Here is a 27,952-nt window from a genome sequence, read left to right as displayed (position 1 = left end):
TGGAAATAGGAGATGAGGGTTAACTAGCTTTGCCTCTTTTAGAAAAGAGGGGGACATTTTATAGTTCAGAAATGATCCAGAGGTTGTACTTGATCTCTTGAGGTTCTTTCCTGAATTTGGGCTAGAATTAGACCTGCAGAAGTGTACTCCAAAAGGAACTATCTTTATATCTTGTACTGATTCCATCAAGATTAGGGGAACTATAAAATGCCTTGTTTATCACAATAGTCGTTTTGAATGGCTTATATTTGGACCATATAAAAGTTAGTAAAATACCATTGTTACCCTTAGTCTTAATTATTATGGTATGGTTAAGTATTAACTCATTTCTAACCCGACTGTGGCTAGATTTGTTCTCTTTTATTATTGATGTTATGTTGTATTTCACCCTATCAGTGGACTATGTTAAAGTTCACTTATAGTCACTTAAAATTTTTAGTAGTGAGTATGTGTATGCTGATTGGAGGTGGGGCTAAGGGCAGTGTGACTACTGCTGCTTTCTTGAGAAAGAATTTTGTGGAAGATTATAATTACAGAATATACCAGCTGCTGTGTACCCCCTCTATTTAGGAAGGTTAAGATGTTGCTATATTTCTATCAGACTTTTTGTTTTTAAAGAGAAGTCAGGGCCGGCTCCGTGGCTTAGCAGTTAAGTGCGCGCGCTCTGATGCTGGCGGCCCGAGTTCGGATCCCGGGCGCGCCCCAAGGCACCACTTCTCCGTCCAGCGTGAGGCCGAGTCCCGCGTACAGCAACTAGAAGGATGTGGACCTATGACATAACAACTATCTGCTGGGGCTTTGGGGGGAAAAAAATGAATAAATAAAATCTTTAAAAAAAAAAATAAATAAATAAAGAGAAGTCAAACGTTACATTATAGGTAGAGCTAAAATCCAACTTCTCCGTTTCTCTTCCCAGAGGTAATGAGTACCCTGATCCTGAATTTGTTGTGTGTCACTCAGTTCCATGCATGTTTTTTTTTTTTTTTTTTTTTAAAGATTTTATTTATTCAGTTTTTTCCCCCCAAAGCCCCAGTAGATAGTTGTATGTCATAGGTTCACATCCTTCTAGTTGCTGTACGTGGGACTCGGCCTCACGTTGGACGGAGAAGTGGTGCCTCAGGGCGCTCCCGGGATCCGAACCCGGGCCGCCAGCATCAGAGCGCGCGCACTTAACCGCTAAGCCACGGAGCCGGCCCTCCATGCATGTTTTTATGCATTTACTATTTATGTATTGCTAACAATCCTTATTATTGTATGGTTATTCTTTTTTAGGTTTCATATAGTTTTTCATTAACATTGTTGAGATTTAGTTGTGTTAATACATACAGTAATAGTTAAATTGATAAATCGTATTCCATTAAATTCCTTTACTACTTGTGTGTATCTGTAATAGTACTTATTTTTGTTTAGTTTATTTTTGGTTTTTATATGGTTTTTCCATTCAACATTGTCTTCTGAGATGTAGTCATGTTGATATAGATAGTTCTAGTTAATTTGTTTTTATTGTTCTAGAAAAATTCATTAGAGGAATAAATTATGGTTTATCTGTTTCCCTACTTTAGCAAATTAGATTGTAACTAATTTTTAGCTATTCGAAACTCTGTTGCAATGAACTTTTTTTTGTTTTTTATTATTGTTGAGGTTTAATTGACATACAGTATTATATTAGTTTCAGGTGTACAACATAGTGATTCGATATTTGTATACATTGTGAAACAGTCGAACCTATTTCTTTATGCAGATGTGCAGGTTATGTTCTCAGAAATAGGATTGCATGATGGTTGAGTATGCATGTTTTCCACCTAGCTAAGTATTTCCAAATGACTCTTCAAAAAGTGGTGGTGCCAATTTTTATTGTTATTGGCAATGTGTCTTCTACCAACCAGTGGCTTGCTTTTAACTTTGTTAAATCTTTTGTTGTATGTTGAAAATTAGCTACATTATTTTCTCTCTTATTTATGAAATCCTTCCCTGCTGTAATGTTCGAAAGGTACTCTTCTTTGTTAGTTTGGATTTTCAAATTTAGGAATCCTAAAATAAAGAAATTATATCCTTTTTTTTTTTTTTTTTTTTTCTTTGGTGAGGAAGATCAGCCCTGAGCTAACATCCATGCCAATCCTCTTCTTTTTGCTGAGGAAGACTGGCCCTGAGCTAACATCCGTGCTCATCTTCCTCCACTTTGTGTGGGACACCGCCACAGCATGGCCTGACAAGTGGTGCGTCAGTGCGCGCCTGGGATCCAAACCTGGGCCACCAGTGGGGGAGCGCGTGCACTTAACCTCTACGCCACGCGGCCGGCCCCAAGAAATTATATCTTGAAGAAGGGAATTAATTTTACTTTTTCTGCGTAAAGAACTGTCCATTTCAATACTATTTATTGAGTAGTTCAGTTGTATCCCGCTGTTGTGAACGCTATCTCTTTTATATATCCAGTTGTAAGTTTTGGGGCTCTGTATTCTGACTCATTGGTCTTTTTGTCTTCTAGACTGCCTTAATTATTGTAGCTGTACAGTAAGTCTGTAGTGTGAGTTTCCATCATACTGTCTTTAGAACTTCTCTACCGTTGGTCCTTCTTTTCCATGTAAATTTTTGGATTTGTTTGTCAGCTACCATTAAAAACCCTGTAGAGAATTTGATTGGAACTTTTTTGAATTTATAGATATGTATGAAAATTGCCATCTTAAAAAAATGTATCTCACCATTTATGTAGGTCTTTTATGTTTTTCAGGTTTTATTATTTTCTCTGTAAAGATCTGTTTTGTATAATACTAGCATTTATTGGTGTTGTGAATAGTGCTTTTAAAAAAATGAATATTTTCTACTTGTTGGCATATGTAAACACTATTAGTTTTTGTATGTGGATCTTTACTTGTCAGCTTTGCTGAATTCTTGATAGCTTTAATAATTCGTGGTGTCTTTTGGATTTTCTTTGTAGATAAAGTATAAACTATTTCTATCTCCTGAAAAATTAAAGCAATTTCAGAGAAATTGTGTGCCACAGGATCAGGATACTAATAGGCAGTTTCAGCTGGTTAATTTGGGAAGTGTCTGTATGTGAAGAGTTTTATCCATGTGTGTCCTGTGACAGACAAATGTGTATATATAAAGTCTTGGGTTTCTCTTGGCACTTGAGTTGGTCTCGATAAGGGCCTTTAAATGTTAAAAACCCTCCCTCCCCTATTTGGTATAAATGCTGCTGCTACTCGTGGATTTCACTCAGTTTATTTCCTTTTAGGAGGCGCAGGTCAGAATGGAGATGGGCTGCCGACCGAGCAGCTATTGTCAGCCGCTGGAACTGGCTTCAGGCTCATGTTTCTGACTTGGAATATCGAATTCGGCAGCAAACAGATATTTACAAACAGATACGTGCTAATAAGGTAAGGGATAAGTGTCTGGTCTTTTTCAGCCCAGCTAAAAACTGCCATTATTCCTTTTCTCCCGTTCCTCAATAAATCTTAACTATGTCAAAGAGAATGATTTAATACGATCTGATAGAGTGGTTTAATTTGTTTAAGAGCCTGATGTTGCTTAGTGTAGTGCAGACAACACTGTTATAATATGTTGAATTGAACTTGTGTTTAAAACAAAACAGTTTGTGTTATCTGGGCTAACAGGAAACATAAGAAAAAAAGACTATATAAATGTAAGCCATTGACTATAACTGTCATATTTGTTGTATTTATGGAAAAGTAGTGATTACTGAGGATTTTCATCTTGCTTTTTTTTACGTAGATGCGTTTTTGTTTCACCACCAAGCTTTCTTGCTTTGTGAGGAAAAATAGCGTTTTTCCTGAAAGATTGTTTAGGCAAAATTAGACATTGGCAATTAGGATTTTGATTTTCCCATGTCCTCCTATCTTCATAGGACTTATTCTTACTCTACAGCGTTTGTCTTTGACAGTGACACTGTGTATAGTTTTTCTTCTTAAAAATCAACTTTAAAAGAGTCCTCTGTTCAGTTTGGGTTTGACTGAAGGATAAATTTGCATGGAAAAGAAATCCACAGATAGTTGAGTGCCTGCTATGTACCAGGCACTGTTCTCCTTAGTAGAGTCAGAGTGGTAAATAAAAATGCTACTTTCATGGAGCTTACATTCTTGCAAGGTATTATTTGTATTAGCTTGATGCAGTTGAGCTCCATAACTGGAAACATGGGTCTAGATAAAGAGTCTACTGCTCCTAAAAGTAAGTGTCATGACACTTTTTTGTCCTGCCTTGGTGCTGGTCAGAGTCTTAAGAAAATTGCTGTATTGTGAAATCTATCCATTAATTAGTAGGCCAGAAGTTAAAGGATGACCAACTGATAAGATGAACAAAATGATGAGAGTTTGAAGTAAAAATTCTGCATCCTCCCATATATATCATTTAAGCTTTAATTCCAAAAATTCCACTGGAGCATTCTTCCAGCTTCTTTTCAAAATAGGCTTTTATATATAAATCTCCAAAACATTCAGTAGAGTGTATTATGATTGAGGGCAAAGTCCAGAGGATTTACTTTTTTTTTTTTTTTTTTTTTAAATAATTTGTTCCCTTACCATACGGAACAAATTAAATTATGACTTCTTTAAAAATTAGCTAGAGCAAATAAGGAATTAAAACTAAAAATATTCACCAAGGATGGTGAATATGTAGCTTTCCTTAGCTCTTCTTCACAGAGGAAGTTGAGATTTGTAGAACATGAGCTGGAATGGTGATAAGAATAGCTAGGAGGTGACTGGATATGCCTACCCTGAGGAGAGAAACACAGTCTTGTTCTGTCAGGGACACCTCTTCAGTGTCTGTTTTTAGGTTTTTATAGCCAGTAGTTAAGTGGGAATTTCTATATTTGAGAACTAGAGTCTCTTAGTAACAACTGAGATTAGTACAATGGTAGTCATTTTTGTTGCTTTATCTATTTTATATACATTTGTAAGTATATGTGTGTGTGTGTTTATATATGTTATATTAGTTCCCTGTTATAAAACTACTACATTTCATAGACTCAGAGATGCTATTGCTTGGAAGATGCACCATTATTTTGTGTGCCACTAAGAAATGATTTCAGTTAAATTAAGACATACTATCAATTGTTAAGATGCATCCTGATTTAAAAGATGTTGAGATGTGACAAAGTATGTCTTAGAATTGATGAAATACTATGTATCAATTCTTGGAAACTTGGAAAATACAGGAAAGTATGAGAGAGGAGGAAGGAAACCACCACGAGATTATCTCTGTACCTTTCTCTCAGTTTTGCTGTGAACCTAAAACTGCTCTAAAAAACAACAGACAAATTAAGTTTAAAAAAAAAAAGACAACAAAACTCAAAAATTAACCCACTGTGAACATTTGGGCGTATTTTCTTCCACCATTTTTTTTTCTCTGCATATAAATAATTTCTTTAAACATTTTCATGTCACATGTGGACCCTGAACGTCTTCCTATCATTTTTTGGAAAAACTTATTTTTATTGGCTACATTATCTTACCTTTCCTGGTTGACTATTTTAATTATGCTCTTTATTAATATTATAAAGCATGCCATAATAAATGTCTTTACCTAAGTCACAGCGTGGATACTTTTATGTTCTTGATGGATACTTCAGAAAAGTATTTTGTCAGTATGCCTCAGTTTACAGTCTCACTAGTGTGAGAAGATACCTTAATTCACTTTTGGTTCCTCTTTATTCTTTAGCTCATAACTCAGCCATAATGACAGAGCAGTTCTGGGGAACTTCAGAAGTCTTAGATATTTCTAAATACCTGTAAAGTAGTTATTCTGGAGTTTTGTGTATATATTAATTAAGAGTTTTATCATTCAGGGCATAATGTATTAAAGAAACATCAGACTTAGACTTGGTAATCTTTGGTTCTAGTCCTGGCTTTGCTGCCGTACAGCTGTATAACCTCGGGAAGAAAAGTCACTGAACATTTCTGAGCCTCAGTTTTGTGGTCTTATACAATAAGGTATTCTAGATTATAATACATTTTCTTTGTCTACAGTCTGAATGCACAGCGTTACGAAATTCTGACAGGAAGAGTAAAAGTAGAATGATAATCCCAATAAATAATACGTCAAGAAAATTCACAGCTTTATTAAATCTTTATATGATGTCTTTTTAAAACAAATGTATTAATTTCCTGGGGCTACCATAACAAAGAGCACAAACTGGGTGGTAAACCTTAAACAACAGCAATTTATTTTCTCACAGTTCTGGAGGCTAGAATTCTGAAATTTAGGTGTAGACAGGGCCGTGCTCCCTCTGAAGATCCTAGAAAAGAATCCTTCCTTGCCTCTGGTGGCTTCCTAAGCTTTTGGTGGTTGCTGGCAGTCCTTGGTGTTCATTGGTTTATAGCTGCATCACTCCAGTTTCTGACTCCATCTTCACCTGGCCATCTTCCCTCTCCGAGCGTCTCTGTCCACGTTTCCCTCTTATAAGAACACTAGTCAGATTGGGATTTAGAGCCCACACTAAAGAGTTAGTCTTAACTTGATTACATCTGCAAAGACCCTATTTTCAAATAAGGTCACATTCATAAGTTCTGGGTGATATAAATATTGGGGGGACACTATTTAACCCAGTATAACAAATGAGCAATGGAATTTCCCCCAAAGATACATTAACATGCATTCTGGATAGAAAAGGAGCTGAATGGGAATAGCAGAAGCCCAGAACACCTTTGTCTTCAAAATTGATGTAAAGCAGTTGAAGTTCCCATCTTAATAGAGTTATAAGGCATGGTGGACAGCTATATCTTGCCTAGATAGCCCAGGATGGTTCTTGTGGAACTGGTCTACAGTGAGGTCACTAATTTATCTTAAGATGGATAGAGAAGGTTGACCTACTTAGAATCAAATAGAGAAGTGAGGATGTGAAATTACATCTTAATTCTGTATTACAAATTAAGAGGTGTTTTTTTTTTTTAATTGATGTTTTAATAGTTTTTAACATTGTGAAGTTTTGGGTTGTACATTTTTGTTTGTCCATCACCATATATATGTCTCCCCTTCACCCCTTGTGCCCACCCCCCACCCCCATTGCCCGTGGTAACCACAATACAGTTTTCTCTGTCCATGTGTTGGTTTATATTCCACATATGAGTGAGATCATATAATGTTTGTCTTTCTCCTCTGGCTTACTTCACTTAATATAATACCCTCCACGCCCATCCATGTTGTTGCAAATGGGACAATTTTGTCTTTTTTATGGCTGAGTAGTATTCCATTGTGTATAGAGAGAGAGAGAGAGGTGGTGTTTTTTTTTATCTTGTCCTATGACCATATATTATCTGAAATTGGTAAAGGGGAAGCAGTTAACCCAAATATACCACTTAGTTTTTTCTTTTCTTTCCTTTTTGCTTGATTTCTTTTGCCCTGTTTTGTAATCAGGGTTAATTAGCACAATTCCTTCTACCAGTTCTTCCTTTTTCAGTTTTGGTTCTTATTGTATTTTTCTTCCTTTTTTTGACTTAGGCAGGACAGCTTTGTGTTTTCACAGAGGCTTGATTTATAAGGATAGATTATGGCTGCATGCAACTGTGACCCATCCCAATTCCTTTGGTCTTTATGTAGGAGTTCTCTAGGCTTTGGCAGCCTGGGCATGATCCTGGTTCTGACTCGAGAGTGGTGGTGAAGGATGGGGAGACTCTCCCTGCCTTTTTCCTTTTTACCTTGGCCTCTGCCAGTTGCTGTCTATTTTAGAGTGCAGTAACTCTGAGGTTATTGCCACGCAGGGCTGATGTGATAGCCATGCAGTGTTGACCCAGTCAGTGTAAATCCAGAATGCTAGGGAAACCCAGCTTGGGTTTCCCATGATGGATGTGGAGTGGAACTTGAGGAAGTTTTCTTTGCTAATAATAACCTTTCCTTTCATGGCTATTAACTATCTTAAGTACATTTTAAGGAATTTTAATAACCATATAGGTCTCATCTCCTCTGTAAAGCCTTACTTCCATCAGCCTCTTCACTTAGGCTCTACCTCTTTTCTGCTCTCACAGCATCTTCTCTGAACTTCTGCGACAGCACTGTCATTATGATACTTTGTGTACTTGTCATCCCAGGTAGATGAAGATAATCTCCTTATGAGCGGGCTGTATTTTACAGGCAGGTTTCGTTCTCGAAGATACTGCAGGTTTCGTTCCAGACTGGCACAATAAAGCAGATATTGCAATAAAAGCAAGTCACATGAGGGGCCAGCCTGGTGGCGTTAAGTGCACACACCGGTGGTTCGCAGGTTCGGATCCCGGGTGCACGCTGATGGACCACTTGTCAAGCCATGCTGAGGTGGCGTCCCATATAAAGTAGAGAAAGATGGGCATGAATGTTAGCCCAGGGCCAGTCTTCCTCAGCTAGAAGAGAAGGATTGGCATCAGATGTTAGCTCAGGGCTGGTATTCCTCACCAAAAAAAAAAAAAAAAAAAAAAAAAAGCAAGTCACATGAATTTTTTGGTTTCCCAGTGCATATAAAAGTTATTTTGCACTATACTATAGTCTGTTAATTGTACAGTAGCATTATGTCTAAAGAAAACCATGTATATACCTTAATTAAAAAATACTTGATTGCTGACAAATGCTAACCATCATCTGAGCCTTCAGTGAGTTGTAATCCTTTTGCTTGTGGAGGGTCTTGTAAAAAATGCAGTATCTGTGAAGCATAATAAAACAAGATGTGCCTGTATTTATTTTCTTATTTTTAGGGTTTCATATCACCTAGCACATGGCAGACACTCAGTAAATGTCAAATTTTAGCTATTTGGATGCTTTTTATTTGCTTTCATCCTTTTGGTATGAGGTACGATATAAATGATCTGTGTGTTGGTATTGTATGCTATGGTAAACTTAGATATTTTTGGTGAGAAAACAATGTACAGATGAATGTTGGCTGCATCAGCATAACACTTTAGCACATATTTGCAAAAATAGATTTGATGAAAACTAATGTGCATTGAAACGACCTTTGAACAGATTAATGGGCGCTCCATTCTTGTTGCAGAGGCCAGAAACCTTGTCTTGGTCTCTCACTCCCTTTCCTCACATCCCAAGAAGCATATTTGCATAGCTGATTGATTCTGTCTTCAAATATATATATCCAGAATCCAGCTGCTTTGGTCCATCAACTGTTCTTTCTGCTTCTCTGTTTGCCACCCACTAATCTTCATGTTAACACAATAGCTAGATTGATCCTTTAAACCATAAGTGAGATCATTTCCCTCTTCTGCTTGAAACTCACCAATGACTTCCTATCTGAAAATAAAAGCCTCAATACTAATAATGAGTTAGAAGCCCCTGTACGATTACTTATCTCCCCTTACGTCTTCTGACTTCAGCTCCTACCATGAACTCCACTCGTTCATTTTACTCCAGCCTTGCCAGATTCCTTACAGTTCTTAAAATCATCAAGCTGGCTCCCACCTTGCAGCTTTTGCTTTAGCTCTTTCCTCAGATATTCCCAAAGTTTGTTCCCATGTTTCTTTCAAATATTTGCTCAAATATCACCTTCTGGGTGTGCTTTACCCTGACTGCCTGATATGAAATAGTCCCTACTCCCACTTCTTTTTTTTTTTTTTTTAAAGATTTTATTTATTCAGTTCTTCCCCCCAAAGCCCCAGTAGATAGTTGTACGTCATAGGTTCACATCCTTCTAGTTGCTGTACGTGGGACTCGGCCTCGCGTTGGACGGAGAAGTGGTGCCTCGGGGCGCTCCCGGGATCCGAACCCGGGCCGCCAGCATCAGAGCGCGCGCACTTAACCGCTAAGCCACGGGGCCGGCCCTCTACTCCCACTTCTTAATCCTCTCACTGTCCTTTATTTTTTCAGTTGAGCATTTAACACCTTCTGATGTACTACATAGCCAGCCCTGGTGGTCTAGTGGTTTAGATTCTGCTCTTTCATTGCTGCCGCCCAGGTTTGTTTCCTGGTCAGGGAACCACACCACCTGTCTGTCGGTTGTCATACTGTGGTGGCTGCATGTTGCTGTGATGCTGAAAGCTGTGCCACTGGTATTTCAGATACCAGCCGGGCCACCCGTGGTGGACAGGTTTCCGCAGAGCTTCAAGACTAATTAAGACAGACTAGGAAGAAGGACCTGGCCATCCACTTCTGAAAAAATTGGCCATGGAAACCGTACGAATAGCATTGGAGTGTTAATATAGTGGCAGGAGGTGAGAGGATGGCGCACTAGGCTGGGCAGGGTTCTGCTATGCTCTATGTAGGGTGGCTAGGAGTCGGTATTGACTTGACGGCACTAACAACAAAAAAATGTAGCACATGAAATTTATTTATTCATATTGTTTATTGTCTGTCTTTGCCTCAATATTAGAGTGTAAGCACTTTGAGGGATGAGTTTGGATGGAGGTGGGTGAGTTGGGGGGTTGGGAGAAGGATATGTCTCTCCTTCTTTCCTGGATCCCCAGCACTTAAAAAATGCTGATGAATGGATAAATGATGGTTTGATTTGAATGACTGAAAGAAAAAACAGAAGGGTAGTTAGATCCAGCCTTTAGCCCTAGTTCTGCCATGGATTGGCCTCTTGACTTGACCTTTGACCTGTATCCTCTCTGGGTCTATACAGTGATGGCGAATAAATGGTTCCTATCAGATCTTATAAAGCTTTCTCAGGAGGGTGTCTTTGTAGTTTCTCAGAGAGGTGTATTTTAGAAATTACTCAGTAGTTTAAGGAAAAAATTTTCCCTTTGGAAAATATTGACTGTTTTGTCTTGACTTACCTTCTCACCTAAAAAAAATTAGGTAACTTTGTACATAATAGTTGGATTTATTTAGGGTCCTAGCTGTAATTAATATAAAATTAATATTTTCCTGTTCAAGGAAAAAAATTTTAACATAAAACTCAAAAAATAATGATTGCGCATTTCTTTTCTTGGTGTATGACTCTGCTTGGGAATATGAGGGATTCAGATATATTTGTATTTTGTCTGAGTCTTCAAGGAGCTTACCATTAGTTAACATCTAAATAATAAATTGAGGCAACAATAAATAATTTGGCCTAAGGTGCTGCTCTGTAAATGAGATTTAAATACACAGAATGTTAGAACAATCACGATGCTTTAGGAAGTCTGGCAATGTGGATAAAGCAAGTAGGGGCTCAGTTAACTAGGGACATTTTCTTGGGAGGAGGTGGGACTGGGATTTGAGAAGCTCTTAACATTTAGTTGCATTTATTTACCTGCTACTTTGTAATAACCCCCACCTCTCAACAACAACAGCAGCTCCATATACATTCAGACATTTTCTAGGAGATAATGAGATTGGTATAACTAACAAAATTTGGAGAAAGTAGTTGGAAATAGATAAATAAGGTAGGATCAGATTATGGGGGACTTCGAATGCCAAGGTGAGTTTGGGCTAGCTTTATACAGGAAATGAGGGGGTGGTTTGGGCTCTTAAGCAGGGAAGATGTTGAATGCAATATTTTGAGAAGGGAATAGTGTGCAGAATAGCTGCTCTTTACAAAGAGTTTTTACTTTGAAATGGTAAAGTTTCTAAGGTCTATTTTATGCTTGTGACTGAGGCAAGAAAATATTTTGCAACAGTAGTTCTTTTAGCCAGGGAAACTTTATTTATTTATTTATTATTTATTTATAATTTTATTTATTTTCCCCCCAAAGCCCCAATAGATAGTTGTATGTCATAGCTGCACATCCTTCTAGTTGCTGTATGTGGGACGCAGCCTCAGCATGGCCGGAGAAGTGGTGCGTCGCTGCGCACCCGGGATCTGAACCCGGGCCGCCAGCAGCGGAGCACGCGCACTTAACCGCCAAGCCACGGGGCCGGCCCCCCAGGGAAACTTTATTTTGAAGGCTGGCAAACATTTCTTGCTTAGTTAATGACTTTCCCTTTTGTCCTGAGGAGTCTCCACTGCATTTTTTATATAGGCTAGGCATAATCTTATTCCAGCATAGGTAAGTGTTGTTTCTCTTGCTGTCAGGAAAAAAAAGATTCACAGTCATGCTCCACACAACTAAAGTACTGCATATATGATGGTGGTCCCATAAGATTAGTAGCATTTAGTCTAGGTTGTAACAGGCTATACCATCTAGGTTTGTGTAAGTGCACTCTGTGATGTTTGAATAATGACAAAATCACCTAATGATGCATTTCTCAGAACATATCCCTGTTGTTAAGTGACGTGTGGCTGTATTTTAATTAATTTACTTTTTGTACTGAGGTAAAATTCCATTGTCCTTTCTTAATGCCCCCACCCTTTTCATCTCTTTGCATCCCCTATTTCTTAGAGATTTTTGAGTTAGAAAAGACCCCAGGGATGGATCATCTGGTTCATTGGCTCAACCTGTGTCATAATGGCCTAGAGAGCTCAAATTGATACAGTTAAAATCTCTAGGGCTTGAAATCTATGATATTCTGTGGGGAATTCTGATGCTGAGTCAAGACTGATCAAGTCTAGTATTTTTCTTTTATTTATTTATTTATTATTTTTTATTTATTTATTTTTGGTGAGGAAGATTGGCCCTGAGCTAACATCTGTGCCCATCTTCCTCTATTTTGCATGTGGGATGCTGCCACAGCATGGCTTGATGAGCAGTGTGTAGGTTCGTGCCCGGGATCCAAACCCACGAACCCTGGGCCGCTGAAGCGGAGCATGCAAACTTAACCACTATGCCACCAGGCTGGCCCCAAGTCTAGTATTTTTCAATTTAGAGCTTGCATTAAGACTTACCAGGGGAGCTTTTTAAAAATGTAGGATACCGAGCCCCTCCCCTAGAGATTCTGAGTAGATTTGATGTTAGACCTGGACAGGTGTAGTTTGGGAAGATTCCCCAGGTGATTCTAATACAAAATTCTGTTAAGAACTTCTTATCCGTTGGATCTCCTTATTTTCTAGACCAGAGAAAGAGAAGCAAAGACATAAAGCCCTGGTCACTTGCATCCCAGTCTTTCTGTTGCACAGCATCATAACCTGATTTGGTCACCTCTACTTGCGTTCATGGAGGGGATTCATGTGTGTGGTTTGTTTGCTGTTCATAATAAACTAACTTTCTGCCTTTACCAAGCTGGGCCCATGCTGACTATGGAGAGGATTTGTGGGGTCATTTTAAATTTCTTTTTACATTTTTTATTTCCTGGGATGAGTGTGAGGTCTGAATTTGAAATTGTCAAGCAGGAACCTAATCTGGAGTAGTATTTGTGCTTATGAGAAACAGATGCCTTTGGAACAGTTTTTTTTAAGTTCTTAGTTTCTAATATATTGTAGGGACTGTCCCACCTTTCTTTCACCCAGTAGTTTTGGTTGCTCAGATACAGTTGGTTTAGCTCGTCATTTACAGTTGTAGCACTTCCGGTTTGGTAATCCTTAAGCCACATTTGTGATCAAGTTAACTAGAAAAACGGCATTGCTGCTGTTAATACAGTATAGTCTAGTTGGTAATACAGTATAAAATACCATGTTATTTTAAAGATTCCAGATCTGGAAGATGTGAATAAAAGATATTTAGTGGTAACAAGCCATGTAGGTCAGAGCATTCAAGTGCAAGAAAGAGGAAGCTTGGGTCTGAGTCTTAGGCCTTACTCATGGCTACCGCTAGGCTTTTTATTGAAATAATTCTTGGGACGACAGCTGCTAGTGGTGTATTTTGTTTCAGAACCATAAGATGAGGGAAAAGGCCTCTGGAAAACCAGTCCCCTGCCCTTAACCCTTTTGAAATTAACTCCTAAATATAAATTTGTAACTTATAATACCATTCACTTATGCTATTTTTGTCTCTGTCCTGCAGGGGTTGATAGTTCTTGGGGAGATGCCTACCCCAGAGCATACAACAACAGACTTATTTCTTCCACTTAGTTCTGAGGTGAAGACAGATCATGGGAATGATAAATTGGTAAGTATAAAAGACCAAAAAAGGGGAAATGAGTGAGAATTCAGGGTGTAATGTCAGCACACAGTTTATGCTCTATAACAAGGATCCTTGCATTGGCTGAGGGAAGGGGGACTGTATCGCCTTTACCACTTTTGGCATTTCGAGATCTGAATTCCCCAATAGGGCAGCACAGGGCCCCTCCTGCAGCTGTGTAACTGAACTTAGACTTAAAAGCAGCTCCTAACTCTCAAGACACTGCAGACAGATCAGCTGTGGGTATTATGGAGTATTAGTGGGAATCAGATTGTGTGGCTCTGCCACCTTTGACAGTAAGGTAACCTTTCTGGGCCACTATAAAATGAAAGGCTTGGACTAGAGGTTTAACTCACAAAGATGTTGAAAATGCTCTCTATGAGTTACCCCCTTTAATTGTATAATAAGGATAAAGCTCTCATTTTCTGTAATCTTCTGTATCCTTAGAACCTAGCTCAAATCTCCCTCTTCCATGATTCATTACCTTTCCTTGTTTCTCTCAACACCGAAATTAATTTCCTTTCCTTCTGAATTCTAAGAGCACTTTTTTTGTTGTTTTTTTCGCTCTTTTACTTTCTCCAGAAGGTTACTACCTTTTATGAATATTAACATTTCTTGATGTAAGTCATTTGTTAGAAATACCAAAGTCCCACGACAATAGTTTGTTTAAGAGGCTAGTGAGCTGTGCTGGTTCTTTTTGTGTGTGTGTGAGGAAGATAGCCCTGAGCTAACATCCGTGCTAATCCTCCTCTTTTTGCTGAGGAAGACCAGCTCTGAGCTAACATCTATTGCCAATCCTCCTCCTCTTTTTTCCCCCAAAGCGCCAGTAGATAGTTGTATGTCATAGTTGCACATTCTTCTAGTTGCTGTATGTGGGACGTGGCCTCAGCATGGCTGGAGAAGCCGTGCGTTGGTGCGCGCCTGGGATCCGAACCCTGGCCGCCAGTAGCGGAGCGCGTGCACTTAACCGCTAAGCCATGGGGCTGGCCCTGTGCTGGTTCTTTAAACTGTGCTTTAAACCAGCTAGTCTCCTTGCATATACAAATCAACAAAGCTTGTTATCCTTTATTATTATCATTGTTAGCAGGAACTCATAGGATACAGTGGAAACTGACTTTCTTAATGAGAGATCTTAAAGCCAGCTGCTGATACTAGGGATAAATGCTGAAGGCATTAAGAGATTGATGGTTAAGTGGAAAGTAGTTTTAAATAAATTAAAGAGCTGAATGCCAAATTGTGCCACTATTCAGTTCCATAATTTGAGTTCATTGTATGTTATCTACAGAATTTCTTTTTAAGTGATTTGTGAAACTGTTTTAGGATTGCTCTACCCAGGGTAAAAATTATTACACGTGAAAGAGAAAACATGGGTAAGTTGGAAGGTCAGCTAGTGCCTGTGGTATGATAGGTATGGGAAACATGAGACTTGAGGCAGCATATGCAATTGGGAGTAAGTTTTGTATAGATATTTACATATTTATGAACAGGATTTAGGGATTACAGAAATTCGGGAGTGATCTCCTATTGTCATGTTTTCTCTCACCTCAGTGCATGTGAAGGATAGGATATAACAGACTCTTATTGTGTTATTGATTCTCTTTGTTATATTAATACACATTCACATATATGCACACATGCATGCCCCGTAGGGACTTGTCTCTTTTCCTACCCACCATTTACTTGCATGTGTATGGCCTATATTAGATTGTAAGATTCTTGAAGGTCAAGACCATTTTCCTCGTTCCTCATTGTGTTGACCACAGTAGTTTCTACACTGTACAGTAGAATGCTTTTTGGATTCAGTAAAATAAATAATGATTATGAAAACAATTAAGTATACACTGTCACTATGTATTCAAGGAGAGGTTAACCACTCCCTTTCTTGTGATTTATACATGATTTCTGAAAAATCTTTAGAAAGGCAGTATGTTTCTCCTGTTTATGGAGTAGGCTACAAAGCATATATTCTTTAAAAGCGATTAAGTGACTTAAAGGTCCTTCACCATTTTTAAAATGCCAAATATTTGCAAAGTTGTGCCTAATACATTAGAGTTTTTCATTAATTTTGCCTTTTTGTTATCCAGTTTCTTTTTGTGAAGAGTGATTTACACCTCTTCTTTTCGATTTTGCTTTAAAAAAATCTTAGGTCACACTTGACAGGGGGCAGTTGTCACTTTTCATATATACATTTAACCACCCTATTCTCCATTTTTGCTTATTAATTTTTTTTTTCAACATGAAAGTTTTTATTGCCCTTTTTTGTTACTCAGAAAAAAAGTGCTTGAGGGGCCAGCCTGGTGGCATAGTGGTTAAGTTTGTGCGCTCCGCTTTGGTGGCCCAGGGTTTGCAGATTTGGATCCTGGGCACAGACCTACACACCACTTATCAAGCCATGCTGTGGCAGGCGTCCCACATATAAAGCAGAGGAAGATGGGCACGGATGTTAGCCCAGGGCCAATCTTCCTCAGCAAAAAGAGGAGGGTTGGCAACAGATGTTAGCTCGGGGCTAATCTTCCTCACACACACACAAATTTTTTTTTGAAGACTTGTGGTTTAAAAATAGTTATGTCAGAGGTTTTCTTTGTTGTGTTCATCTTTGTGTTGAGTTCTGAAACTCACTGGGATTAACAACAACAAAAAAAGGGTTTTCTAAACTTTCAAAATATAGTTTCAAGAAGTGAGACATAATTCTCAAAGATATATAGTGACTTACTAATTAAGGTGGGAATCATGATGATGACAGAACTGATAACATGGTAACAGTATCTTCATGCCAGATACTGATTTATATATGTGGGCATTGAAAGGAAGAGGGCTGGGATAAGATTACTTGAATACAAAACTTAAGTTGCATACAAAACTTATTAATATCCTATGGAAGAATAAAGTCTTAACCTTTGGATTTATGTTTTTAACTAGACGTAAATCAATTTTAACTCATCAGTGTTCTAAAAATAAACATCCAATTTAAGGCATCTGGGCCGTAATCAATTATAGATATTGAGTAAAACAAAGTTAAATAATTTTTGGAAAGTTGTATGACCCTTAGGTGGGTTTGTTAGATAATGTTCCAGTGTTACACCGAAAGGACATATAATCGTCTTTTTGCCTTATTTCAAAGTGAATAACTGTTTCTTAACAGAACCAATATATATCTGCTTTGGTTATGAACACAGTACAGATATTGCTGAATCTAACTTATTCTAAAGGGGCCAATCAGAAATTTGCCTGCTAGAGCAAAAATCAGCATGCTTCAAGGAAAATTAACTGAATTCAGGGTTTCTACAGCATATCATACACAATGTCTGTATCCAATAAAAATTTATAAGACAGTAAACAGGAAAATGTGATCCTTACTTATTAGAAAAGGTAACAATAGAAACTGATCCTGAAATGACTCAGAGGTTGGAATTAGGAAATAAAGACTTAAAAGCAGCTATTAAAAATGTGTTTGAAGATTTAAAGTAAAAGATAGTGAGCAAACATATGGGAGAATCTCAGCAGAGAGGTGAAAACTAAAAAAGAAACAAATTAAACTTGTAGAACAAAAACTATAGATTTGAAAAGTACAGTATCCAAATAAAAAATTTACTGGTTGTACTTAAGAGCATATTGAAAACTACAGAAGAAAGGGTCAGTGAACATAGCAGATCAGTAGAAATTGTCCAATCCAAAGAACAGAAAGACTGAACATAGTCCTGGGGAAACAGTAAATATGTATATTTAGAGTTCCTGAAGGAGGAGAGAGAGAGAATGGTACAGAAAAAAAAAAATTGAGGAAATAATGGCTGGGTATTTGAATGAAAAAGATTAATTTACAGATTCAAGAAACTTAGGGAATAGTAAGTATAAGAACTATAAAGTGGTGAAAATCCAAAGGTGAAGAAAATCTTGCAAGTAGCCAGAGGAAAAAAGGTAAATTTCATATAAGAGAACATTGATAATGATTGGTAACTTCTTATCAGAAACACTATAGAGGGCAGAAAACAATGGAATGAGATATTTAAAATTGATGGGTGGGGGGAGGACCTGTCACTCAACATTCTATACACAGCAAAGAAAAAAACTCTTTTAAAATAGATGAAATAAAGACATCTTTAGATAAAGGAAAGCTGAAAGAATTTGTTGACAGAATGTCTGCACGGAAAGACATTTCTTTAGGTTGAAGGCAAATAATACCAATTGGAAACTCAGATCTATGGAGAATAAAAGGAGAGGAAAAGATATACTTTATGAACAGTAAGCATAAGAAAGCTGTTGTTGGTATATTAATATCCACAAAATAGTTTTGTTTTTTTTTTTTTAATTTTTTTTTTTGAGGAAGATTTGCCCTGAGCAGTCATCTGTTGCCGGTCTTCCTCCTTTTTTTCCTTTTTTCTCCCCAAAGCCCCAATAGATAGTTGTATGTTATAGTTGTTCATCCTTCAAGTTGCTCTGTGTGGGATGCTGCCTCAGCATGGCTTGACGAGTGGTGCATAGGTCCACACCCAGGATCTGAATCCGTGAACTCCGGGCTGCAGAAGCAGAGCACGTGAACTTAATCGCTACGCCACGGGGCCGGCCCCAGCAAAATAGTTTTTTTTTTTTTTAATAGTGAAATTTTTGTTGTACATTATTGTTTGTCAGTCACCATGTCACCCCTTGTGCCCGCCCACCACCCCCTTGCCCCTGGTAACCACCAAACAGTTCTGTCTGTCCGTGTGTTGGTTTATCTTCCACAAATGAGTGAAATTATGCAGTATTTGTCTTTCTCTTTCTGGCTTAGTACAAGTTTTTAAGACGAGTCATTATCAGAGATGAAGCACATTTTACAATGATAAAGGGATCGATTCATCAAGAAGACATAATCATAAAGGTGAATGTTTCAAATACATGAAGCACAAAATATATGCAACTAAAGGGATAGACAAATCCATAATCGTGTTTGGAAATTTTAACACTTCTCATTCAGTAATTGATATAATGACTAAACAAAAAATCAATGAGGATGTGAAAGATCCAAACACTACCAACCACCTTGACCTGATTGACATTTATAGACCACTACTTTTTGCCCCACACTTCCCATCCATACATTCTTGTGTAAAGTAGGAATAATAATAAAGTTTTTAGTCCCGTATCTGCATTTCCAGAATCCAGACATCTCTGAGAACCAAAAGTGTTTTTTCGCGTAAGTTCTGCATCAAACTCATTTGGTGGCAAAATTTGGCCTCAAGTGATACTTATGAGACTGTTTATATTTTTAATTATCCATACATTTTGAAGCAGAAATATTAACGTATTTGGTTTTTTAAAATTAGAATTCATTTTTTTAGAGCAGTTTAATGTTGACAACAAAATTGAGCAGAAGGTACAGAGATTTCTCATACATCCTCTGCCCCACACATGCATAGTCTCCCCCAGTGTCAACATTCCCCCACCAAAGTGGTACACTTGTTACAGTTGATGAGCCTACCTTGAAACATCACAGTCACTCAAAGCCCATAGTTTGTATTACAGTTCACTCTTGGTGTTGTACATTCTCTGAGTTTGAAATTATATTTGATTTTCGAAGTACTTACCTGCGTGCAGTGTATGACTTTTTAAAAGCGTATGAATTTCTGTAGCACGTCTGCCCTCAAGGATCTTAGGTAAGAATGTGACTCTCTTCCTACCTGTTTAGGGTTGTTGATAATTAACTATTGAAGAAGTGTAACTGTAATAAACATTTGGTACAAGCTCTTTGTTGTTCCAGACTGCGCTGGAACACCTCTTGTTCCAGACTGCTAAGAAACACCTGTAAGTAGAACCAGATATCTTCTCTTGAGGGCTTCATGTTCTTCCAGCGGGCTATATGAGCAGGGGAATATAGTGGGGAAAAATGCTCTGTTTTTCTAAGGGAGGTTAGGAAAGGTAGCTTCATAGGGAAGGAGGTACTTATGCTGAGTCCTGTGGACTTGCTGAAGGATAGTGTGGGGAGTGAGTTCCAGCAGGGGAGGGCACTGCATGTATAATATAAAAGAGGCTTGAGAGAGCTTGGCATTATAGAGGAACTGCAAATACTTTTCTATGATGGAGTGTTGGATGATTGGGCCAATTCATAGTGGATTTTGTATTTATCTTAATGAGCTTATACTTTATCCTGTAGGTGACAGGAAGCTGTAGAATGATACCAGATTTGTATATGAATGAAATTTGCTTCATTTATTAATGCTGGGTAAATTTTTCTTTGTTCTTTTTTAAAACTTTAAAAAAGATTATTTTAGACTTACAGAAAAGTTGCAGAAGTAGTACACAGAGTCCTCGCATACCCTTCACCCAGCTTCCTCTAGTGTTAACAGCTTCCTCAACCATTGTACAATGATCAAAACCAGAAATTAATATTGATATAGTACTATGCAGATTTTATTCAAATTTGACTCATTTTTTCACTAATGTCCCTTTTTTGGGTCCAAAATCCCGCATTGTGTTTAGTTGTCGTATCTGTTTGTCTGCTCCAATCTGTGAGAGTTCCTCAGTCTTCATCTTTCATGACCTTCATGACACGAGTACTGTCAGTTATTTTGTATAATATTCCTCAAATTGGAGTCACTTGATGTTTTCTCATTATTAGAGGTTATGCATTTTCACAGTAATGGTACAGAAGTGATACTCTGCCCTTCTCAATACCCCATATTGGGGGTACATGATGGTGGTGGTGGTAGCTTTTTTCACTTGGTTAAGGTGGTGCCTGCCAGGTTTCTCCACTATAAAGTTAGTATTTTTCCCTTTGTAATGAATGACTATCTCATGGGGAGATACTGTGCAGCATTCTGTTGCTCATTTTACTTTAATCCACACTTTTATTGTCCACTGGTGTTTTTTGCCTGCAGCAATTATTACTGTAGTGTTTACTAAATGGTGATTTTTTATCTTTTACATTTGTTAATTGGAATTCTGTTATGAAGAGCTACCTTCCTCCCTCCCTCCATTTATTTACTTATTCAGCCAGTCATTCAGTTGTTTATATCAGAATGGATTCATAGATATTTATTTTTTGAATTATAATCTATTACTGTTATTCGTTCTGTTGCTTCAGTTGTCTCAACTTTCAGCATTGGGACCTCCTTCAGATTGGCTCCTGTCTCCTTTCAGCATGCCCCCCTCATTTTTTGAGCATTCACTTTCTGGCATGACAAGGTGTTCCAGACTCATCTTATACTTGACCTGCTCCAGTCCTGGTTGTTTTTATTGGAGATCAGGATTTAGAAACCAAGATCTGGGTACTAGTTGTGCTCATTGCTACTTGATGTCATTGCTTCCAGGACTTCTCAACAGACAAAGCTAGAAAATATATACATGTATGCTAACACTTGCATACACACATCTATATTTCTTTATCCATCTCTATATATATTAAAAACCATGAGTTCATACTAATACCAGTCTTAACACCAGAGCCTTCCTCATTTCTTATTGATACTTTACTTGTTCAATCTTAGTACCAGATAAAGTAGTTTCATGATTGCCAACTCATACCCCTATGAGAAATATATTTACCAACCAGAGTACAGTATTGTGTACAGTATGTTAGCCCTATAAAATACAGTCAAAATGCTGTTTTCTGAACTTAGGTTAGTTCTTTTCTTCTTTACACCTTTCTTCTTCACACCTTTCAGCGTGAGTAGGTAATTGTTTTGTGATACACTTAGGTTCTTTTGTTACTGCGGTATTCCACTTCTTATTCCCCCCAACACAAACATATACACAGTAGTTGATGTTTATTATTTATTTTTTGAATATGTGAAACATTACTACAGTTCTAAGAGTTGAAGCTCTACAAAGGGCTGTCATCCCTACTACTGTGTTCCTATTTTCTTCCCTTTCTTTCCATCCGGTTCCCACCTCCTGTAGGTAGCCAATTTCATTAGTTTTTGGATTATCCTTCCTATAATTTTTTTGCTTAAATGAGCAAATATATGTATATTTTCTTATGTTCCTTTCTTTCTTATAGGAAAGGTAATTACTGGGTAAAGGTTTTTTAAAAGACTAGATTTAAAAGTGAAGAGGGTTTTTTTTTTTGTTTTAGCAAAAGCATTGCTTCTGTGGCTTTTGACAAATTGACTTCTTAATTTGTGTTTGTTTGTATTTGTAAAATAAGCCTCACTCTTTTACCCTTTCCGTACTTTATGGAAGTGATGGGGATAACAAGTGAACTATTAAGTGAAGGACTAATGCTTTCTCAGAAAGGCATGCTAAAAATGTGAACTATTGCTTTTTCTTTTTAAACAATTTGAAGTATAATCTTGCTACCATTGGGTAAGCAGGAACAACTTTCTTTTTCTTGAAGTTTTGCAGTCACCAGGGACAATGAATGGTGTGTTGTTGGTTCAGCAAGGGTTATGAGATAGAGAGTAGAGAGAGAGATACTGGCTATTAAATATTTGATCCACAGTATTAAAAAAACACTGATCCATTAGGGCTTTTAAGATCCTGTGGATAAGTAAGTTGAGCAATAAGAATTTACAAGGCTGTTTTTGCAATTACTGTATCTCTTTAGATTCTAGATGTATATTTTTAATGGTGTTGGTAAATATAAATCTTAGGTTTAGTAGTCTTTGCATTTGTAACAGCATTATGGTGATTGAAATTTTTAGAAATGAATAACTCAGAATTATTTTCAAATAATTGTATAGATTTTCTTTTAGCCTCAACATAGAGAAGTAGGAAAGTGAGGCACATGGTCCCACTTTACATATGCAGAAATTGAAGCCTATGTGTGTAACTTGGAATTTTTAGAACATTCCACTCCCAATTTAGCACAATTTCCTAGTCATAGTGCTAGTTCATGGAAATGACTGGTATACTATTTATGGGCCAGCAATATTTTGGTGATTTTAAGCAAGACCATGCTGAGTATCATTGAGATAGGGAGCTTGAAACATGAAATAATTCATATAAAGTCAAAAACTAATTTATTTTGACCAAGGAATAAAAGTTGAATTCCTTACACTTAGCCTTTTCTTTCCATTTTGATGTTTGTCAGAAAGGCAATAACTAACCAGAACTGAACTGTTAAATTTTCTAGACGAACAAGTGTGGTACATTTAAGAAAATGGTATTTCAAACGGTTATGACATGACATTCATTGAATGACTAAAGTAAAAATACATGCACACGTACCTTGCAGGTAGAATTTAATTTATTATGCGTATTTAAGTGTGTGCCTTTGGGTTTTTACCTGTTTACTTTCTCTGCTTTTTGGTAAAATAAATCCAGTGGGCGTGGGTTCTTAGACCCCAGAAGAATCTACCCCATGGGACCTCTTAATTTAATCTGTCTTTTCTTTAAGGGCTCTTTGTCACACTGAATTGGTCTGGCCAGGAGGGTGGAGTAATGAATCAGACAGGTGCCTGTTTTCTATGAATAACAAATTTGAATCTCATTACTGTGTTATTCGTTTTATTCCATACACTTGCCCTTTCAGTCAGGGAAAGAAATCACTTCCCTAGCCCTGCTTGCTACCTTTAACTCTAAGATTGCCCCAAAAGGTAATCCCCTGGGGCTCTGCTTTGGAAAAAGGGGGATTACGGAAGCACTTGATTTATCACTTCAGCTTTTCTTCTTTTTTCTTTCTGGCTGTGGGATGCATGTACCCACAAGTGTATCTGAACATCAAATAAAATTCGAGAGAAGCTCTATAATAACTCCTACTTTCTGTATGCGAGAGCCTTAAATTCTTTGATCCTTTTTACAGTTTTCCATTGGATAACAGGTATCTGAGTCTTGCTTTAGTTTCCTGAAAATACTTATGATGTACACCACTGCAGTAGTAATGATCAAGCTCAAATTAGTATGTGGATTTAACATTTGCAAAGTGTTTGTTGATGTTTGTCTGCCCTCTGTCTTTGCAGTCTTTTGGACTGTGGGATAGGGAGTGTTCACTTTGTCTTAAGGCAGTGTGAGTGCATTTAAGAAGCTCTAAGTAAAATCGCATGTATTTGTGAGTTCTGTTTTTCTTTGTCAGATCGAACACTGTTGGAGGATTGGGGTTAATATTTTAAACTCTTTGCATTTAAGACTGAGTGATGAACCTAGTTGCTCCAATGCCCTGCTTTTGGATCTCACTGTGATTACAGGATATCCCAAGGTCTCTAAGCAGATTCTTCCTGAATATTCAGTGCCTCCTTGTATGGTTGAGACTGGAATTCAGGCACAGTCTCTGTTCATGCTCTTGATTGCTGACTGCTTTTATATGCTTGACAGACATTTCTGTGTTAAATAGTGTTTTGCCTATTGACTTCAATTTCAATTTGGAGGGCTGAATTACCCTCCAAATTGTTCGAGTTCCTCTAAGAAAATCAATAAACTTCACGTTGAAGGTTGATAGTATTTAAATATATGTATCTGTAGGCATGAAAAACAAGGTAGGCTACTAGCAGTAGTTAGCTGTAGGTGGTGAGATTACTGGTGAGTTGTCCTTTTTGTTTAGACTCTCTTTTTATAAGCAAGATGAATTTGTTTTGAAATGAGATTTTGTTTAAGAATGGCAACATTTTGTCTTGACAGGTGTCCTTGCACTTAATTCTCCCATAAACCCTACAAAATAAACCTTAATCAAATGGAGAGTCAACCTGTTACTTAAACATGGCATGGCCTTGTAGAACATGTAGACCTATAAATCAGATCTCTGCCATTATTTAATGCTAAAAGCTATTATTTTAAGTGAATGTGAAATTGACAGAAGTTCTTAAGATGAATATACTAGCAAAAAGTTCATAGTCACAGCATTTTCATGTTGAAAGGAAACTTCTTCATCTAAACTGGAACTTCTGAAATCTAGGAAAGCTGTAACATGCCTGAAGTCGCAAATCTGCTACTTAATGCCAACCTGAATCTTAAATCCTTCTGATTTTCCAGTCCTTTGTCATACCATAATATTTATTTGGGCTTTTTGAGTTTCCCCCTTAATAGTAAATCCTCACTAGCATTCAGGAAGATATTTGCGTTTATCTATTTTTTCAACGTAAAAATATTATCTAAATAAAAAGAAAATTTTATACCTCTTTATATTTTTTAAATTTTAATTTAAAGTTATATTTTAACTAACTACCTCTAACAATATTTTTGTCTTGTCATTATCTATGTACATTTTTAGTCACAAACATATTTTGAATTTAACTCTTTTCCATAATCATTTCTAGTAAAGGACTGTATTATTTTTTATCTTTAAATATTCTTCTGGCCCAGAGAAAGAAGAAATATCCTTTATGATTATTTTTAATATTCTGATTTGGTATGCCACAATTAGTAACTATACCTCAAATGTTGAGCATTTAGGTTACTGATAGATATCATTGCAGTGACCACCTTTGTGTATAAGATTTTGAGGGATGTGTTTGTTATTTCTTTAAGATAGATTTTTAGGATTGAGTAAAATACTTTGTCAGAAGATAAGAAGATCTTTATGACTCTTGCTATTTAATACCTCATGACTTTCCAAGAGGAAATCAGTGTAGTTTTTAAGGCAGTGTAGTTTTTAAGTGTAGTGAGTATGTGTGCCAAATTTACTGTATTTTGGCAGCATTGACGAATGTAATTGTTCAGGATATTCATGATATCATAGTAGATGTGCAAGATATCTAACAAGAAAGAACATTTTCCTAATGTTCACTTATTGTAGTTGACTTATATGTCTTGTCTGTTCATATACTTTGATCTAGCTCTCTGGATAATTTGTTTTAAACTTTTTAATTAGCTTCCCAACCGTATTGTCCTTTCTTGATACTTGTTGACAACTACTCTTAGGTCTGCAGAACCTTTGGTGTTTTCTCCATGAAGGTGTAAAGATCGAAAAGAAGTTCAGCAACACTGATAAATAGAATTTCAGCCTGAAAATATTGGCTTTGATAGGCACTGATAGCGTTTACAAGAAGGAGAATTTTAGAACACCTCAAAGTCAGTTTGAGTGTAAGGAGACAAAGACCACAGCCTTTCTCTGGTATTCCAGCAATTCCCAGAGCTGAGGGCTAACTGCATCTATGGCTTTTTTTATATGTACCTCGGAGACTCCACTTGATTGACATCTCATAGCTGCCTCTATCCCTTTTGAGCCTAGTAAATATATAATTTATTTTGAAATAGTGAAATTTAAACTTTTCCACATTTTCCCACCTCCCTTTTTTCATTTTATATTCTAAGCATGTATTTGATTTGTTTAGTCTAAAGACAATAGTTAACTACCTGATAACATTATAATTAGTTATTCATTGAGATTTCATTAAACAAAATATGGTTTTCTTGAAACAAGCTTCCTGCATACACTGTGAAGTTAAGCAGATATTAACTACATTTAAATTTCTTCTTAGTTGTCTTGGTACTGAACTTATGTATCCTTCTTGACCCATAGTTGAAGACTCTTGTTACTATGTAGTTCTTTTGCTAAGCTTCTGTTGCATGGAATCATTAGCTCATTTTCCTGTCAGTAGGCACATATTACTTTGTCTGTTAAATATTTCTTCACCCCTTTTTTCCCCAAAGCCAAAGCTAATTCTCTTAGTTATTCTTTTTATAGTCATACGATTTTGTTTTTCAAGTTAGTTATCAGAAATTTCAGGTGTTTCATTTAAGTGAAATGGTACTGCTTTTCAGGCTGGGTGCTGTGTTTTAAATGTTGATATATATTTTTATTTTTCTTCTAATTCAGATCGAGTCTGTTTCTCAGCCAATGGAAAACCATGGTGTCTCTGGTCATCCTTCAGAGTCATTGTCGGCCAAATCATGTGGAGCACTGAGACCTGTCAATGGAGTTATTAACACGTAAGTTTTATCTCTTCTACTTCTTCCACTGGGTAGGCTTGTAAAAGATGAGTTTGGGGCTCTTAGTTTTCCCTAGCCAGGACTAACCCTGGGTTAAAGAAGCAGAAGCCTTATCTCTTAATAATGTTTTGCATGCTTCCTACTGTAGCAAGTATATTTTAATTAGCATGCTAATGTATTTCCCTTTTACTTACTGTGGGCTGAATTTGACTCAGCATGGAGAAAAATAAAAGGTCCTGCAGTTATTGTAAATCATTGCGATTGGTCTTAGTCTTGGTAGAATTCCTCAGAAGTGTTTTCATAAAATCCTCTACTCTAGAACAGATTAGATTCCTAAAGGCTGTGTTTGTAAATCTGTATTTATGAAAGTTCAAGGACTCCCTCTGCAAGTGAACAATGTGTACACATCCCTAAACGTTGAATTTTACAGGGGAACTGATTCTCAGGCAGCTCATTAACATTTGCAGAATTCATCATTTATTTACCAGTTGCAATTTTCTAGACTTTATTCATATGTCTGTTGTAGAAGAGAACTTAACCACTAGAACCTGAGTTCTTTACTTACTGGCTTTTGCATGTTTCAGACATGATGGAGTTAATGTCCACCAAGAGCCTTACAAATAAGCACAGACACTGCGTACACACTTCGATTGGCAGACATCAGCATCAAGAGATGACTTGCCTCTGCTCTAGGATACTTGTTTGTGTCTGTGAACATTTGTAAGGAGAGGAAGTTGAACCAGTGTTAGAGACTTTGTTTCCTTGTGTCTTCTGAGAAGTGAATGTTCTTCCTTCCTCTTGTGTAGACTTCAGCCTGTCTTGGCAGACCATATTCCAGGTGACAGCTCTGATGCTGAAGAACAATTACATAAAAAGCAACGACTGAATCTAGTTTCTTCATCAACTGATGGCACCTGTGTGGCAGCCCGAACACGTCCTGTACTGAGCTGTAAGAAACGGAGGCTTGTTCGACCCAACAGCATCGTTCCTCTTTCCAAGAAGGTCAGTACCAGTGAGACTTGGTCACTGTTAAACAGTGAGCCAGATGCTCAGATAGAGGTATTAGTCTCTTGCCAACTTTGGTTCATTTAACTAGTGTTTTCCAAACTTGGCTAACCACTAAGGTTTCTTGAGGAGCTTTAAAAAATTCTAGGTTCCTGAGCCCTGTTTCCTAGAGATTCTGATTCAGTTGCTCTGGAATTGGGCCTGGGAATCTTGTTTTCAGAAAACAAAAAGCTCCTAGGTGACTCTTCAGCCAGGTTTGGAAACCATTGGCTTGAGCTTTTTAATAGAAATGGGAGAGAGGAAGTTTAATCGCTGCCATCAGCACT

General features: G+C 37.3%; 1 protein-coding gene across 6 annotated transcripts in view; it reads left to right on the top strand.

Annotated features, from left to right (window-relative positions):
- The window catches only part of KANSL1 (KAT8 regulatory NSL complex subunit 1), a 189,686-nt gene that overhangs the window by 121,655 nt on the left and 40,079 nt on the right, over nt 1-27,952 (top strand). For 4 of the 6 annotated variants that reach the window (XM_087441337.1, XM_087441340.1, XM_087441336.1 and 1 more), the window contains 5 exons: nt 3,236-3,377; nt 13,728-13,832; nt 18,610-18,699; nt 26,509-26,621; nt 27,428-27,623. In XM_087441337.1, coding sequence (XP_087297463.1) covers nt 3,236-3,377; nt 13,728-13,832; nt 18,610-18,699; nt 26,509-26,621; nt 27,428-27,623 — 646 coding nt within the window. The remainder of the gene's footprint in view (nt 1-3,235; nt 3,378-13,727; nt 13,833-18,609; nt 18,700-26,508; nt 26,622-27,427; nt 27,624-27,952) is intronic. The other 2 variants (XM_087441341.1, XM_014789129.2) reach the window with 1 other exon arrangement.

Source organism: Ceratotherium simum, chromosome 16, assembly GCF_057802395.1.
Source record: "Ceratotherium simum simum isolate JZ-2026a chromosome 16, ASM5780239v1, whole genome shotgun sequence".
Taxonomy (NCBI): domain Eukaryota; kingdom Metazoa; phylum Chordata; class Mammalia; order Perissodactyla; family Rhinocerotidae; genus Ceratotherium; species Ceratotherium simum.
Note: the sequence above shows the minus strand (reverse complement) of the source record. Positions and strands in the feature narration are given on the sequence as shown.